Below are 18,341 nucleotides of genomic sequence, written 5' to 3'. Positions count from 1 at the left end.
CAATAATTAATGTAGTGTGTTCCGTAAGATATATTCAGCAGCTGAGGCCAACCGGCCCGTCAGGTTAAATGTCATCCAAAGTAATCTTACGGGTACTGGTGTTTTTCAGTGTGGTATTTGAAGCATAATTCATGGAGCTGAAGTGTAATGGCCCATGATCAAACACGTGTATAAGGCAGAAACAAACTGTTCAGTCTCGTTAGATGTTTGATGGCGTACCATTCGCTATAGTGCAAATTATGCAGTTCTGCTCTCCATATTACTCAATGATGTATTGACCACACATGCTCCCGGTGCTGGTTGGATATAAATCAAGTAAAGATAAGGCTTATACAGACGGTATATCTAGGCTTCCTGCCAGCCAGCCGACTCAAATTTGTGACGTTCCAGCGGAATGTGCTTAACAGCACCTTATGATTGCATTACCCGACCTCAGGGTGGGGGCCCCCTTCCTCCATACACCTCCTCGACAGCTGTTTCACCACTACAGGAAAAATATAATGCAGTGTTGCCCTGCACTGGTAAAACTGCTGTGTTTGCTTAACCCTTTAAGTGCCACCCCACGTAGAATCTACGTTCTGTGGGGATGGCACTTGAAATGCCACAGAACGTAGATTCTACGTTCTGCAGCATTTCAGGGTTAGGGAACGGAGGAGCGGCTTTTCAAGCCGCTTTCTCCGTTCCTCTTCGTTCCCCAGCCCCCAGGCAACGAGCAGGGGCCGGGAACGAGTGGCCCCTGAGGCGCGATCGCCCAGGGGCCCCAAATGCAGCAGCAGACACGTGCATACTGCGTGTCCTGCTGCTGCTTTCACTTCCTGAGCCGAAGCTCCGCCCCCTCACAACGGATCTTCCTGGGTGATGCAGCATTTTCTTCCTCCAGCCCTGCACAACGATCTGGACCTGCTTTCCCCAGGTTAGTGCCCATCCACACACACAAACACACACAAACACACACTTATTTTCCCATTACACACTTACATTCACACTTACACACAATCACATACATTTTTGGGGGATCAGGGGGGTCACACACATTCACAGCACCCCCACACGCTTGCACACACACACAACATGCAATTGGTCAGTTGTACACACACATACACAGTGGCACTGTTGTCTTTTTTTTTTTTTTCCTTATAGCATCGTCTGTTTTTTTTGGCTGAAAAAACTGTTTTATTGCCATTGCGAATAGCGTATTCGCTAATTGCACTGCGCAATACCTTTTGTATGTTATTTTGGTGATTATACTGCAATTTGGGTGATTTTGGTGCATTTTTAGACATTTTATTGCATGTTTTGCCATTTTATTACATTTTCAGCTTTGCAAAGGTGTTGTTCCCCTTTTTCTGCCTGTAAAACCTATTTGGCCATGCTAAAATGATCAAAAATTGATTCTGACTGCTGATTACAGTAGGCGAAAAAAAAAAAAGCATCGATTTTTGCGGTTTTGTTGGATTTTAGGGATTTTTGTTACTTCATTTTGACCTTGGAAATTTTGTCTGCTATATAACCATTTGGAGGTCTCTGTGTACAAAATAGTTTGGTAAATCTTTTCATATCAGGCATCAAACTGTTCAGTACACTCCTTGCTTTCATATTTAGGATGACTTTTGCTGGTACGTTACAAAATGTGGGGTATATAATGGGGTAAAATGCAAGCTTTGTGACTATTTTCAGAAATTCCATAAAAAGCGTTATGTTTAGCATTGCTTTGTGGTTTTGTAGTTTGCAGTAGAAAGATGTAATTACTTGCTTTAGATTCGTCTGAATGTGTGCTTTCAGAAAATATATGGTTTTCTAGGGTCTCTATACTGTTAGGGGGTCTTATGGTGCATAATGCACATACCAGGTGCTTGTATTGTAGCAGTCAGAGTGTCATATGTGAAAATTGATATGTACTATTTTCATTTGGGAGATTTATATGGGGTAAAAACACAGAAATATATGCTTTCAAAGCTTCAAATTCCCAGCACCATATCACCCATGTATCATTACGTACCAAGAAAAAGCACCCTAAATATGATTGCCAGGGTTCCTCCAAACAGTTTGGTGGTCATTGTTCATAGGTTTACCAAAGAATCTGGCATTTAGAGGCCCCAAAATGAAGTTAGTGCATATAAATAGTCCTGTGGGTAACTTCAGCTAATAACTTAATTTCGGGGCCTCTAAATGCCAGATTCTTTGGTAAACCTATGAACAATGGCCACCAAACTGTTTGGAGGAACCCTGGCAATCATATTTAGGGTGCTTTTCTTGGTACGTAATGGTACATGGGTGATATGGTGCTGGGAATTTGAAGCTTTGAGGCAATTTTTAGATATTTCACCAAAACCGACAATTTTGGGAAGGCCTTGCGACTCAGTAGTTTGGAGCAGAAAGGCATGGGTACCCATTTTAGATTCGGTAGAATGCGTACTTTCCAAAAATATATGGTTTTGGGGGGTAAACATATATTTCGGTGTTTTACCCCACAAAAAATGCAGTCAATGTGTTGATTTTTCATTAGCTGAAGTTACTCACAGGACTATTTGTATGCGCTAACTTCATTTTGGGGCCTCTAAATGCCAGATACTTTGGTAAACCTATGAACAATGGCTACCAAACTGTTTGGAGGAACCCTGGCAATCATATTTAGGGTGCTTTTTCTTGGTATGTAATGATACATGGGTGATATGGTGCTGGGAAGTTGAAGCTTTTAGGAAAGTTTCAGATATTTCACCAAAACTGACAATTTTGGGAAAGCCTTGCGACTCAGTAGTTTGGAGCAGAAAGGCATGGGTACCCATTTTAGATTTGGTTGAATGTGTACTTTCCAAAAATATATGGTTTTGGGGGGTAAACATATATTTCGGTGTTTTTACCCCACAAAAAATGCAGTCAGTGTGTTGATTTTTCAGTAGCTGAAGTAAAGTCCTGAACAATTTGGATGTGCTAACTTCATATTGGGGTCTCTAAATGCCAGATACTTTGGTAATCCTATGCACAATGGGGATCAAACTGTTCAGTGGACCCCTGGCAATCATATTCAGGGTGCTTTTTCTTGGTATCTAATATAGTGTGTGATATGCGGAGCAGCAAAATAAAACCTTTGAAGTGATTTTTCAAAATTTTGATACATTTTGATAAAAAACGCTACGTTCAGATAAGCTTTGATGTTTGGTAGTTAGGAGTAGAGAGACACGGTTACCCATTTTGGAATCGGCAGAATTTGTTCTTTCCAAAAATATATGGTCTTCTGGGGTAAACATACTGTTTCAGGATTTTGTGGCCTTGGAATCAAAAGTATGCCGTTTTCTGCCTTCTGCTTTCAAAATTCGGTAATATACTGCCGGGAGTTTTTGCTGTACAGATGTCCTAAATCTGCCTAAAACTATACATATTTGGTATTGGCACGTTCAAGAGACATGAGGCTTTCCAAATCAGTTGGATTTTCATGCGTAAAATGAAATATTTTTCAGGTATAAGTTCATATATTGTGAAAAATAGGAATTTTTCATTTTTTTTTGTATTTAGCACTATAAATCTTTTTGCAGAGGTGGAAATACATGAAAACTCAGGCAGATTTAGAAAGCTCAGTTTCTCCCGAAAAAAACAATGTATAGTTTTCCTAGGTGAACTATAGGTTTCCCCTCAGAAAATGCCCCTAAAGTGAGAGAGCACAGAATGTTTCAAAAACGTCTGGCATTTCGCGTAACCAAATTGGTCAATTCTGCTGGCACTTAAAGGGTTAAGAAACACTACTATTTTTATATAAATAAGCTGCTGTGTAGCAATGGGGGCAGCCATTCAAAGGAGAAAAGGCTCAGGTTACACAGCAGATGGCAAATGAGCTCTGTCTAATGGTGTTATCTGTTATCCATTAGTTAACCTGTGCCATATAGCCATTGCTCCAGCTTGTTTATATAAACTATAAGCTTAGTAGCAAATAGGATACTAAACTGTCATCATTTGTTCTTATTAGCGGCCTTAACACCTGAAGAAAACAGAGAAGGGATAAAGAAGGATAAAGAAGGAGACCGTAGTTCAGAAGATGGAAAGCAAAAAGCAAAGGGTAGCAAGCCCTTGTTGCCTACCTCTTCCATCCTTCGGTTACTTGCGGAACTTGTCAGGTCCTATGTTGGGATAGCCTCGCTAATTGCCACTTACAATTACACGGCAGGACAATCTGAACTAATTAAAGAGGTAAGTAAAATAGCAGGCATATTGCTATTATTCCAGTCTGGACTGCTTAGTAAGTGTATTGTCTTTCTACATCAGGATTGTAGTGTATTGGCATTTGTGCTAGATCACCTCCTACCCCACACACAGAATGCAGAGGACAAGGACACGCCAGCCTTGGCCCGCCTCTTCTTAGCCAGCCTTGCTGCAGCAGGTAGTGGCACTGATGCCCAGGTTGCACTTGTGAATGAAGTAAAGGCAGCTCTTGGCAGAGCACTAGCAATGGCTGAGAGCACAGAGAAGCATGCTAGGTAAGCATGTCATTCTGAAACTGATTTTTTTCTTGGAAAATTGATGGTGATTTTACCATACCATATAAAAATCATTGTATTTGTTAAGCTCTGGGAGTAAAACCCCTAATTGCTAACTTTTATAAGTGTTAATAATAACTGTTTTACTGTTTGCTTTTAAAGATTGCAGGCTGTAATGTGCATAATCAGTACCATTATGGAGTCATGTCCATCCACCTCCAGTTTCTACAGCACTGCAACCACCAAAACCCAGCACAATGGCATGAACAATATTATCAGACTCTTTCTGAAGAAGGGGTTGGTTAGTGACTTGGCTCGGGTTCCTCACAGCCTTGATTTATCCAGGTGAGCATGCCAATGCAACTATCCCATGATTTGTGTTGTCCTGTACATTTGTTGTTTTTATAACCTTCATTTCCTCTGGCTGAAAATATTTATTATCCCTATCAAGTTAATATTTTTGGTTGAGGCTTGGCCACTTGCCTAATATTATTGATGCCCTCAATATCATCTGCCCTTTTTTCATGAATGTCACCGTAAAGGTTAAAGGGCCTGTCCACTTCCCCATATATCCCCTCTGTAGGGGTCAGATATAATTTATTGTAAAAAACGGCCTCTGTCCAACATGTTTTAGATTTAAATTGCCTTTTCGCTAAAGTCCTAAGGGACATGGGAACATTGAGGTTAAATCCCCTCCCATGAGAAGACAGAACACAGAAAGAAGACTTGAAGTCCTGCCCTCCATACAACACCCTTCTGCCATCAGGTACCTCCTTGCAAAAGTCAGGATGTTTTGACTTAGACCCGGGGGCACCATGGGTGGTACCTGTGTCCTTGTTGAGTCAGACCCTGCCATGGCTCCCTCGCCAGGGAGAACAATACTTGGGATTCCCACAGTCTGGTTGCAAGACAGTAGACCAACTGTCCCGCATACTAGCCCCAGACAGCCCAGCCCAGTGTTCCATGTTGGAACTCTCCAATGGACCACCAATGAGTCTCCCATCCTATATTACAATAGTGAATGTTAAATTTGATGGCATGTCACTTGAGGGCTAGATCTTAATCTGAGAAGGATTATCTAATGAGGTTGCTCAAACCATGCTTAAGGCTCAGAAAATCATATCTTCTAGATCTTATCATAGAATTTCATATTGTATTGATTTGATCACTGGATACGCTATGAAGATGTGGATGTTCTTGTACTTTATTACTTCCTTCAGAAAGGTTTCCGATCGATGTTCTTTCTGTGTTATTGCAGGAAGACATCAAGGTATTTTTGCAAGGGGTGGCACACGTTGCCCCACCGTCCTGGTCTACAGTACTTCCTTGGGTTCTAAATCTTGTTCTGGTGGGCTTACTGGGACCTCCGTTTGAGCCACTCTATCGTAACAATGCCATGGTTACTTGAAAGATTGTGTTTCTACTAGCTGTTTTGTTGACTTGTAGGGTCTCGTAGGAACTTTTGGGGAATTTTCTTATTCACCTTCTTATCTGATTGTCCACGTGGAGAAAGCAGTGTTGGGTACAGTACTGTCTTTTCTTCGTAAGGTGGTTTCCTCTTTTCACTTGAATGAGGAGATTTAAACCTTCTTTTTGTAGTTCTCCCAGGAATCCAAACAGAAAAGCATTGTACACATGTGGGTTGCACAACTTCCGTTTGCAAGTCAGACTTTTTTTTGTTGTGCCCTCTGGCAGCTGCAAGGGCCTTCTGACCTCCAAAGGATACTATATGAAGGGCCTACATTTCTCTCCAAAAGCCTGTTCCATTTCTTTTTTTTCTTTTTTTTTCAAAGTTTTTATTTTTGCAATTTTTAACAATAAAATTAAAATAAGGAACTGTAGCACATTACCCCAGAATCTTTGCATCACTGTGCAGGACCAAAATACATGGAACAGAGTACCTATCTCACTTAGGGCACAGGTCAGATACATTATCTTACATTTTCGCCAAGTGGTACGGAGTTAGGTACACTCTGTTTAAAGCCTGTTCCATTTCAGTGGAGTGACCATTCTTCATGGGCACTCTGTCATTTGTGGGCTTCCAGGAACATGGCCTCTGATGAACAACTGTGAATAGTATTTATGTAGTGCATAGTTTACTCCACTGACGTAGTTTTCAGTGATGTTTCCTTGTTTTAAATTCTTGCAAAGCATTGATTATATGTGCCAATAAATATATTTATTTTAATGCCGTTACTCCTTTTATTCAGTCCAAATATGGCAAACACAGTGAATGCAGCACTGAAGCCACTCGAGACACTGTCTCGTATTGTCAATCAGCCCAGCAGCCTATTTGGAAGCAAAGGAACTTCAGGAAAGAATAAATCTGAGACAGATGCCCATGGAACAGCCCAGGATCCAAATAGTAACCAGCCAGATACAGGTACATATAGGTTTTCAAAATAATTTTATTTGAAAGTTCCATCACTTTTTTTTTTTTAACAAACAATGGAAATTAATTGTTCTGTGCATTGTCACTTTTTATGTGCATCAAACTGCATATTGTTTTGTGAGGCCCATCTAATCAGAACAATATCAGTTATTTTGGTTAAAGTGGCATATCTTGTGCAAGATACAAGGTAATTTCTTTTTCTTAATTATTGGAGCAGTCTGCACATCTATATTGTTTTCTCCCTACTTTTGGTTGTAAAGATTTCAAGGGTTCTATGTAATTTTCTTTCTAGATATCAGAGGCTCTGTCCTACAGGGTATGGCAGCCATACACTTGAAAATTTTAACCCATACCTTCCTGATGTAAAAGGAATCCATGCTAACTCCTGGGTTGGTGGTAAAAAAGTTAGCATAGGAAAGAAATATTTTGTGCTGCACATGGCTGTTTCTTTTCAGAGAATGTATAAGCTCACATATAACTTTAGTAGGGTTTACAATTTCATTAGTGTGTTGTATAAACAAACAGACAAAGACTGCCCTCTGTAGAAGCACTTTCAAAACTATTAAACTGTTTAATGTACTGGTAAGCAATCTAGTAATGCTTTGGGCTTGGGCTATTCTGGATTCGTTTTTTTAAATCCAGATACCACAAGTCTTCTAAAAAACTATTAAATGCCAAGTGAACCCCAATAGGATTGTTTTGCCACAAAAGTGGATTTGTGCAATTGGTTACCAAATTAAATAAATTGAATAATTTGCATTGTATTCTATGGGAGATCTCCTTCCTGTAAATTTGAGCTTTCTGCATATCTGGTTTCACATTTGTTGTTCGAAAATTTGCTTTAAGTAAGAGCACTATTCGGTTCAGAAAGTGCAGTAAATGTCAAGGAAATAAATCAAACTCACAAGCTAAACAGGCTAACTTCAACTGTACATTAGGGACCTTTTAGAACAAATTGGTGATCCCTCCCTTATTTCCCATATTCCTAGTGCAAACTCCCCCATTAAGATAGTGGGAGAAAATTTTCACAAAATAGGTTTGGGTGGGGAACAGTGTGTGATCCACCATTTTGGGTGTGGAGACGCCTAGACCAAGGTCTTCTGTATTATTAATCATCAGGGAGCCAAAAGCTGTTGTCCACTGTTTACAGAAAAATATAAAACTAGTTAGTCTGTTGATTTGTAAATTAATGCTTGTAGGTTACTGTTTGATCAATATTTCTCTGCAGTATCCAGGGACACAGGAACCACCAGGGGTAAAGCTCCATACCTCCAGGAGGCAGGACACTTGATTGACAGATGAAAAGGGGGCGTGCCAGTATTACCTCGGATATACCCCTAGTACTTCCTCTATGAACTTCAGTTTTTCAAGTGTCCTGGGGCAAGACTTGGGGCAGGACTATCTGTACCCTAACAGTTAACCCCCAAGTGGGGAAGTCCCGGGGCAAATGACACTCCCGTAGGGGTAGACAGCCACCCAGTTCTGACCCTGTCTCAGCCTGGAGACAAGGGATTCTGCCCGGGGGTGCGCATAGCCTACTAGCACCCAGCCAGAAGCAAACAGGCGCTGACCGCAAAGGGGACAATAAAGGCAGACAGCCTGCACTTCACACCAAGTGCTTCCCATTCACCATTGCGGAAGGCAGGACAGGGGCATTATTCCCTTGGGGGGGGTGAGCCTCAAAGACAAAGGGGCAAATTACTTATTTGGCTTGCACAAGATGCAGCGAAAAAGTAGTGGACAAAGACAGCCAGGGCTCACAAAGTAGTCAGCCAGCAGCTTTGTCTCAGGAAGAGGCTTCCCACAGTTCAGCATCCATAGCCTCAAGAGAACCCCCAGCACCACTGTGGGCCATTCAGTTATCCCAGTCACTGGCATCTCTTCATCAAATAACATCAATAGCTGATACCATCGCAGGTACTATTGCAGAATCGATCGGGAAGGCTATGTCCAAGATGGGTGAAGCATCAACAAAGAAGCATTGACGCACAGCTACAGAAAGGACACTATCACCAACTGTGACATAACCATCCGATGTGTAAGAGGGTTCAGATTCCGAAGGTGAAGTTATTTCCTCCCTTCCGAATTCAGGAGAGGAACAGGAGGAGGACGAGAGAGACAAGGAAACTCACCACGAGTGAAGTGTATCATTAGGGCAATTACAGATGTCCTAAAGTTAGATTCAGCCAATGATCAACCCAAAGCTAAAGGGCTCTTTAAACGCCAACCTAAGTCAGGAACATGTTTCCCAGCCCATGATCAGTTACTGGCAGTGGTTCAGAATGCGTGGAATATACCTGAAAGGAAATTCCAGACGTCACAAAAATTTTCAAAGTCCTACCCATTCCCGAAAGAATTAGTTGACAAATGGAGTTTTCCTCCAATCGTAGATGCTCTAGTTTTGAGGTTGTCCAAAAATACAACGCTACCTGTCACAGATGCAGACGTTTAGAAACTCTTTTAAAATCCATATTTGCAGCAGCTGGTGCAGCGCTACGCCCATCCCTAGCATCGGCGTGGGTAAGGCTATAGAAGCCTGGTCAGAATCTCTCATTACTGGAATCCAAGATGGGACTCCTAGAACGGATCTGATTCAGACAGCACACTACATTGCAGAAGCAAATGCCTATCTCTGTGAGGCAGCTCGCACATCAGCACTGGCAGTGGTTGCACACTCTGGCTTAAAAATTGGTCTGCGGACCTCAGCTCAAAGAAATCATTGACGGCACTGCCATTTAAGGGCTCATGCCTCTTTAGCGAAGAATTTGAAAAAATCATATCTCAAGCAACAGGGGGTAAGAGTACCTTCATCCCCCAGTCCAAGTCCCGCTCAGCAAATACCTTTCAGCACGGAAGGTTTTTTCGTGACCAAGGTAACAGATCCACCAGACGCTCAAATTCACCTCGGAGATCATTCTTTCAGAATAGGCCCAACGACAAACCTAGGGCAAACTGGAGACCAAATAAGTCCCAAGGCAAGCTGGGTCAGGAGAAGCCCACCTCGACACGACGGGGCACCCCTTCCGGGATCGCAGTCAGCGATAGGGGGCAGACTTCTGTGGTTCCTGGAGGTATGGCTCCAGCACTCTTCCGACGTTTGGGTAAAAGAAAATGTTACAGAAGGTTATCACATCGTTTTCACTTCAAACCCACCTCAGAGGTTCTTCATGTCATCAGTTCCCAAAGATCCGATAAAGACTTGGGCATTCCTGGATTGCGTTACAACGCTACAACAGACAGGTGTAATTGTCCCAGTACCACAGCAACAAAGATTTTATGGTTATTACTCCAATCTCTTCATTGTTCCTAAGAAAGAGGGAACATTCCGTCCGGTACTGGACCTCAAATGGTTGAACAAGTTCATCAAGGCAGTGAAGTTCAGAATGGAGACTCTACATTCAGTCGTTCGCGGCATGGAACGGGATCAGCTCATGATGTCGTTGGATATCAAAGATGCGTAACCTTCACATACACACCTTACCATCACCAATACATCAGGTTTGCTTTTGCCAACCAACACTTCCAATTTGTAGCACTTCCGTTTGGACTGTCATCTGCCCCCAGAGTATTCACAAAACTTATGGCAGCAACACTTCTGTCTGGAAAGGGCAGTGTCTCTAATTCAACAATTGGATGGAAGATCAATTGGGCCAAATCTCAGCTTTGGCCAACCAAAAGGATGATATTTTTGGGATTGGAGTTTGACACACAAGAACAGAGAGTTTTTCTTCCACCAGAAAAACAAATCAAACTGAGGAAGCAGATATGGAACCTCAATTTATCTCACAGACCAATGGTTCACCAAGCAATGAGGGTATTGGGCTCCATGGTTTCTAAGGAGGCAGGTAACCTTCTCTCAAATACACCTTCGTCCTCTGCAATTCTACATTCTCAGATGGTGGATGAAGGGTTCCCTTCAACAAACCTTCCCACTGTCGCGGGAGACCAAACTGTCTCTCCAGTGGTGGCTCTCCCCAAGAAGACTGTTCAAGGGAAAATCATGGGCTATACCGGAGTGGACGGTGATCGCAACAGACACCAGCCTCTCCGGATGGGGAGCAACGTGGCAAGACAGAACGGCACAAGGGACCTGGCACCAGCAAGAGACACACCTGCCAATAAATTTCCTCCACTGGTCAGCACCACTCAAGTCTTGAGCAGTTTGAGTCCAATGCAACAACACAACATAAATCAAATGTAGATAGAATGTCTTCCTGATGCGATCCTCGCTGCAGACAGGATGGTCAAACCATCAGTGTTACGGTTCTTCTGAGAATCATAGGCGAAAAACAGAAGGGAGGATTTGATATGCTCAATGTTAACTACGAAATTGTGAGTGCATTTTTTAAAGATTTGTACGGTATTATCGTGTTCCACATCTGTCTGCAGCGAGGATCTCATCGGGAAGACATTCTGTCTACTTTTGATTTATGCTGAAGTTAATTTGAAACGTTTGTGAGTACCCACCTATCACCAGCACGTGGTGTCCAAATTTAAAATAGGAACACAGTATTGTATAGTGCATGAATAGGTGAAGGTGCTGAACTACAACTCTCTAAGAAATACTACACCATTAGTTCTCTATTTGCTATATTTCTTTTCCCCTAGCGTTTCAGCGCTGATCTCTACAGTCTGTTGTGTTATTCCAGGACCTAGTAAACCATTGGAGTCTCTCATGGCATTCTTGGATCAATCGAAAAATTTCCCTATTCCTTGCCTGATGCCGGGACCCTAGTAGCAGAGGGAATAGCTGCAATGACACAGGCGTGGACATTCAGACTGGCGTATGTCTTCCTACCACTACCCAAGCTACCCAGGGTACTCAAAAAGATAAGATAATGGCACCGTTCTGGCCACGAAGAACATGGTACCACGATCTACACCACCCCAACCCAGGACTGTTCAATTTATTGGTATTTAGGTTGAGAAGTCCATCTGGAGAAGACAGGGGTTCTCATCAGAGGTAATAGCAACCTTGCTAAAAGCAAGAAAACCGGTTTCTTCAAAGATTTGGGAGACTTATTGGAGATGGTGTCACGACAGTGGAATTCCATTTGAAACTCTTTCTATACCAGCGATACTATCCTTTCTACAGAGGGGTCTAGACCTGGGACTTCAGCTCAGTTCCCTTAAGGTCCAAGTTTCGGCTCTCTCAATAGTTTTTTTAGCATAGACTAGCACTAGAGGAGACTGTGAAATGATTCTTACAAGGAGTTGCTCATGTCGCTCCTCCTAGGCGTCCCTAACTGGGACCTGAACGTAGTTCTAGAGGCGTTTCTGGACCCCCCCCCCTTTGAACTGCTGGCATCAGTAGACCTGGATTGGCTTACTTGGAAGGTGACATTTCTCATGGCTATTTCTTCAGCAAGAAGAGTATCCAAACTAGGAGTACTGTCCTGTGATCCCACACTACTAGTATTTCACAGGACAAGGCAGTACTGCGGACTGATCCTTCATTTATTCCTAAAGTGGTGTCATCTTTTCATCTCAACCAAGAAATTATAGTACCGTCCCTGTGTCCAGATCCAAAGAATACGAAAGAGAAACGACTACATGGGCTTGACGTGGTCAGAGCTCTACAGATTTACATTAAGCGTACAAGACCAATTCGGCAGCAAAAGCATTGCTTATCATCCTATCTGGATCCTGAGTAGGGTTACTAGCATCCAAGGCCACCTTATTGAAGAGCTCAAAGGCAGATCGCCACCATTCCGAATTAAGGCATGCTCCACATGAGCGATGGAAGCCTCATGGGCATGGCACAACTCTGCCTCAGCAGAGCAGATCTGCAGAGCGTCGACCTGGTACACAGTACACCCATTCACAAAATTTTATCAACACCTTCGAGTCAGTTGGCCGCAAGGTCTTGCACGCAGTAGTGCAGACCTAATGGGGAAATTAACATAATTTGCATTTTACCCTCCCGATTTGTTTTTGGAGCTGCTTTAAGTCCCCACTGGTTCCTGTGTCCCCTGGAGACTGCAGAGAAAATTGGATTTATGTACTCACAGTTAAATCCGTTTCTCTGTAGTCGACAGGGGGACACAGGATTTCCCACCTGAATATGCTCTATTGTTTAGAGCTGGAATAGTTCTCCTGTTTTGCTTTCAACATGGTGTTTTAGTCTCTTGGTTCCAACTGAAGTACATAGAGGAAGTACTAGGGGTAAAGCCGAGGTAATACTGGCACGCCCCTTTTCATCTGTCAATCAAGTGTCCTGCCCTCTGGTTCCTGTGTCCCCCTGTCGACTACAGAGAAACGGATTTAACGGTGAGTACATGAATCCAATTGTCATTTTTGTGCCTTAACATGTGTTAAAGCCTACTTATGCAGTACTCATTTCATTCCAGAAAATCATATATCTCATAGCACTATAGGGAAAGAAACTGGTTTTGGGTGGACATCCCCTTTTTAATGTATATATTTTGTAGAATCCTCATGGGTATTACTGAAAATACAGAAGTTTTCGTTTTTTTTTCGAAAGATATTATCTTTTGATTTCTATTGTCTTCTGATGAAGGTGAAACAGGAACAGAAGTGCAGGAAGAGGACCCAGATGCTTCTCATGCTGAAGTAGCTGATGGAGACATCATGGATGGAGAGACAGAGACAGATGCTGTGGTTATTGCTGGCCAACCTGAGGTCCTTTCTACACAAGAGATGCAGGTATGAACGGTTTACATGCAGGCTGCTTTTGTTCTGCTGTGTGGCTGATACTAGCCTTGTAAACATAATATTTTGTAAATAATCATTTTAATAATCTTTTTAGGTGGAGACTGAGCTTGAAGACCTGATTGATGAACTTCTTGAAAGGGATGGTGCTGCAGGTAAATATACTTCCTGTTCTGTGGTATATTTTTATCTGCTTTTGGTGCTGTAGAAATAAATACGTCATTTGTTATGCCAGGTAACAGAGTTGGGGAAGATGAATCACAGGAAGATGTGCTGATGGATGAGGCTCCTAACAACCTCAGCCAAGTTTCTACTCTTCAGGCTAACCGAGAAGGTAAGGAGTGAGCTTGTCCTCAACCATACTAAGCCAAGATTTTAAATCTTGTAGCAAATGTGTTTATCATGTGAAGCGTGTCAAGGTAACGTTCATAATCTCTCACCTATAATAGATTCTATGAACATCCTAGACCCAGAGGATGAGGAAGAGCATACCCAAGAAGAGGACAGTAGTGGCAGCAATGAAGACGAAGATGACAGCCAGGAAGAAGAGGAGGAAGAGGAAGATGAGGACGATCAGGTACTGTTTGAACCCATTAACTGTACAGTTAAAGACTGAATTTAGTGTTTTCCTGTTACTTTGCTCTGGAAAGAGATCAGAAGCCTTAGATGCCCTTTCCCATCTTCTTCCTGAGCAACACCAGTAGACTTCTTTGTATAACTGTTTTACTTTCTTTAACTGTACATTTACAGGAACTTACCAGAAGGTGGTGCTACTACAAAATTCAAATTGGCAATTAATAACTTAAATAGCTCTGAAATGGAAATGTTTGAAGAATAAATAAGATGATCAGTCTTCTGAACCAGTCATACTCCTACTTTTACCTTAAATTTCCCATTGCACCTTGGGCATTCTGTTGTACTATCTGACCATCATCTTAGGAATTCTGTGCTAGATCCTTAGCACTGAAGGGCTTAACACATCAGTGCTAACATGTCTGGTAATCCTTCAGTGCATCATTTTGTACCTTTCCACAATGTTTGCACACTCATGGGGTCAGCAGGATATCTGTAACACAACTTCCTCTGGACATTAGTAGTGCCTATACAGTTAATTATTACCTAGTGTAGGAGATTTTGCATTGGTGGGCAGTGAAGATCCATATTACCTTATCTCTTCTCTAAACTTCTAAACTGAGGACTTTTCTTTGGGTATCTGCAGGTTTTTCCTTAGAACCAAGTTCTTCCATTCAAAATAATCTTTTTGTTTGTCATAGGATGATGAGGAAGGCGAAGAAGGGGATGAGGATGATGATGATGACTGTTCAGAGATGGAACTGGATGAGGATTATCCAGACATGAATGCTTCACCTCTTGTACGCTTTGAGCGTTTTGACCGGGAAGATGATTTAATCATTGAGTTTGATAATATGTTTTCCAGTGCAAGTAAGTACACCATTTCCATTGAGCAATTTTTGTTGCCAGAGCACACAGGTAAAGTGTGTTGTGTTAACATGATAGCAAACACCCAACCATAAGTGTAGTTAGCACAATCCACTATCTCTAGTAGATTGATAACACTCCTTTATTTACAACATGGTCTTAAACCGACATCAGTAACTGTCACTGACCATCATCTGATGACTTCTTAAGGTCATGTTGTAAATGCTTTTAAAATAGTGAGTGTTGTCTTCAATATTTTTCCTGTCTTTATTATTCATTGTGTTTTTTTATAATCTCACTTAAACATCAAAGTTAAAATTGCTTGATTGTTTTAGCATATTATTTTTTATTTAACACTGTGCCACTGGATTAGTTTTCCTTCAATTGAAAACAATTTAAATGGTAAATTATTTAATTTTATTAATCAGTCTTTTCTTTTTTTTTTTCTCGTGTGACAGCTGACATCCCTCCATCGCCTGGTAACATACCTGCCACACACCCTCTGATGGTGCGACATGCTGATCATGGTTCTCTAACTCTTGGCAGTGGTGCTTCCACTACTCGCCTGGCACAGGGCATCGGGCGCAGTCAAAGAACACTCAGACAGCTCACAGCCAACACTGGTCACACGATACATGTTCATTATCCTGGCAATAGGCAGCCAAATCCACCTTTAATCCTCCAGAGGTAGGAAAGCCTTGTGATGCTAATTATTTGCACATGCATAATAGGAGTGTGTATTCTGGCATACAGTTAAAGGGGACCAGTCACCCAAAAAAACAAACAGGCAGGAGCCATTTTGTGGACACTGTTATTAAGGAAAGCCTTGCATCACTAATGAATCTGAAGCAGGCACTCAAAGGCAATCTTCCATCAAATAGTTGAAATCAAGTAAAAAAAGATTTGTGTCCTCTACCTTACGTGTTACAAACACTTTATCATAGGCTGATTAAGTGTTTGTAACACGAATCGTGTAAGGCAGAGGACACAATAAATCTTTTTTGCTTGATTTAAATTATTTGTTGGAAGATTGCCTTTATTTGAGTGCCTGCTCCAGATTCATTTATGGTTGTCCACTCCCCATGTTGAGGGCTCAGGGTGGTGCACCTGGGCCACTTCCCTAATGTGGTGTGTAAATACTCTACTTTATAGAGACCCCCTTTTCATCTTATCACAAGCCTTGCATCATCTCAAAATCTTGTTTGTGCACCAGAATGGGGGACCTGATGTCCATCTCCATGCCCTGACTACACAATGAAATTGTTGAGAGAGGGGTAATGTGTGGAGAGCAGTGACCTCTAGGAAGTGCTGAATGGAAAGGTGAAAGAAATTCTGACCCGCCTCTATGCCTAAACCATGGAAGAGGGGCAGGCAGTATTTGATTGACAGCTGAGATTATAACATGAGCTTACAACTGCTATGAATGCTTTAATAAAAAAAAAAATTGTATTTCATGTTTAATTTGAAAAGGATTTTTATAATACAGCTTTTTGTGTCTGGGTGACAGGTCCCCTTTAATTTTACTGCATTTCCTCAAAATCATATAACATTTTATTGTAGCTAGTAGGCCACTTTGTTTCCTTTAAGATGGTTCCCCTATAGTACCCTCTGACATGTAGCCTTTAAAAACTACTTTACATTAATTTGATTTAGTTCATCTAATCTTAGCAGGGTGTAATATGTCATGGCTCTTTTAGGTTGCTGGGGCCCTCAGCCGCTGCTGACATCTTACAACTAAGCAGCAGTCTTCCTCTGCAAAGTCGTGGCCGAGCACGTCTACTTGTTGGCAATGATGATGTCCACATCATAGCCCGCTCTGATGACGAGATGCTTGATGACTTTTTCCATGATCAGAGTACAGCCACAAGTCAGGCTGGTGAGTCTTAATGATAAAAGTATCCCTTGCTAATTTTGCATTAGACTGAGCTTTCTGGTTCTATTAATGTTCTATAAGGATAATATAGATAGAAAGAGATATATATATATATATATATATATATATATATATATATATATATATATATATATATATATATATATATATATATATATATATATATATATATATATATATATATAGATAGATACTTGTATATAAACAGCTTGATGCTGGCTATATTTGAACTCAACAGCTTTTATAACTAGTGTACTAATGCAGAAAAATATATTCCGTGTTTTGGTATTGTCTGTGCGTTAACCTGTGCACATCTATAAAGAAGAGCAATGTCTGGAGAGGAGAATAAGATTTTAGGTTATTCTGTACTAGCATACGCATTGTGTTGTCTATCAGATGTAGTTTAACAGACCTCCAGCAAAATAAAGCACTTCTTTCTATAAAAGATGGAAAATTGCAGACCAATAAAATGTGAAAGTTTGTTTTATGGTTCTATACTGCACAATATTTGTATTCACTGTTGTCTCTGGGGGACACAGGGACCGTACGGGTTAAGCACCATCCTCCAGGAGGCAGGACACGTATTAAATTATTCAAGGGGCGTGTCTGGTGATCCAGCTTAAACCCACAAACTATATATATTTCAACAGTTTTTTAAGTGTCCTGCTACCTGGAGGATGGGCAACGCCAATAGAAACTTCTATTTTGGTAATTAGCCAGCTTTTGACGACCGGGGCAACACCATTACCAGGCATACCTGAGTCCTAGAGAGTTAGCCCCAAACGTGGGACCCCCACTCGGGGGGCAGCTTATAGCCCGAAAAAGGCTAAATGGGCCCCACAGATATGCCTGTCTCATTATAGGAACAGTAACATCAAAAAATTTAATTGTTTTAAAGTAATAAAAATATAATGGTGTTTCCCTGCACTACTAAAACTGCCGTGCTTGCTTCAGAAACACTACTATTGTTTATATCAATATGCTGCTTTGTGGGCAGCCATTCAAAGGAGAGAAGGCTCAAGTTACACAGCAGACAGCAGATAAGCTCTGTAGAACATAATGTTATCTGTTATCCACTATTTATCCTCTGCCATATAGCCTTTTTTCAATTTCCACCATTGTGACTCATCAGCTTGTTTATATGAACTAAAGTAGTGTTTCTGAAGCAAACAAGATCAGTTTTACCAGTGCAGGGCAACAGTACATGATATTTTCATTACTGTAAAATACTTTCATTTTTTGGTGTTATCTGGGAAAGGTGCTATCCAAACTGAGCAATAAGCACACCAGGAAGCGCAAGAGAGCAGACAGCCCTAAGGTTGACACCATTCTACATATTATTTCCGATGTTTCCTCAGCCGATCAAACGCTTCCTAGTCAAAGGGTGAACTTCCCCCTTCCGACACATCTTCAGGAGAGGAAGAAGATCAGGTTGAGATCAAAGACTCACAACACAACATTGATGGCATTATTA

General features: G+C 41.5%; 1 protein-coding gene across 11 annotated transcripts in view; it reads left to right on the top strand.

Annotated features, from left to right (window-relative positions):
* The window catches only part of LOC108699996 (E3 ubiquitin-protein ligase HUWE1-like), a 159,206-nt gene that overhangs the window by 100,969 nt on the left and 39,896 nt on the right, over nt 1-18,341 (top strand). For all 11 annotated transcript variants that reach the window (XM_041574909.1, XM_041574913.1, XM_041574912.1 and 8 more), the window contains 11 exons: nt 3,962-4,182; nt 4,258-4,469; nt 4,632-4,814; nt 6,680-6,852; nt 13,382-13,527; nt 13,631-13,688; nt 13,769-13,867; nt 13,983-14,110; nt 14,808-14,976; nt 15,432-15,660; nt 16,671-16,849. In XM_041574909.1, the coding sequence (XP_041430843.1) occupies nt 3,962-4,182; nt 4,258-4,469; nt 4,632-4,814; nt 6,680-6,852; nt 13,382-13,527; nt 13,631-13,688; nt 13,769-13,867; nt 13,983-14,110; nt 14,808-14,976; nt 15,432-15,660; nt 16,671-16,849 (1,797 nt within the window). The remainder of the gene's footprint in view (nt 1-3,961; nt 4,183-4,257; nt 4,470-4,631; nt 4,815-6,679; nt 6,853-13,381; nt 13,528-13,630; nt 13,689-13,768; nt 13,868-13,982; nt 14,111-14,807; nt 14,977-15,431; nt 15,661-16,670; nt 16,850-18,341) is intronic.

The sequence above is a fragment of the Xenopus laevis genome, chromosome 8S (genome assembly GCF_017654675.1).
Source record: "Xenopus laevis strain J_2021 chromosome 8S, Xenopus_laevis_v10.1, whole genome shotgun sequence".
In the NCBI taxonomy this organism is placed as follows: Eukaryota; Metazoa; Chordata; class Amphibia; order Anura; family Pipidae; genus Xenopus; species Xenopus laevis.
Note: the sequence above shows the minus strand (reverse complement) of the source record. Positions and strands in the feature narration are given on the sequence as shown.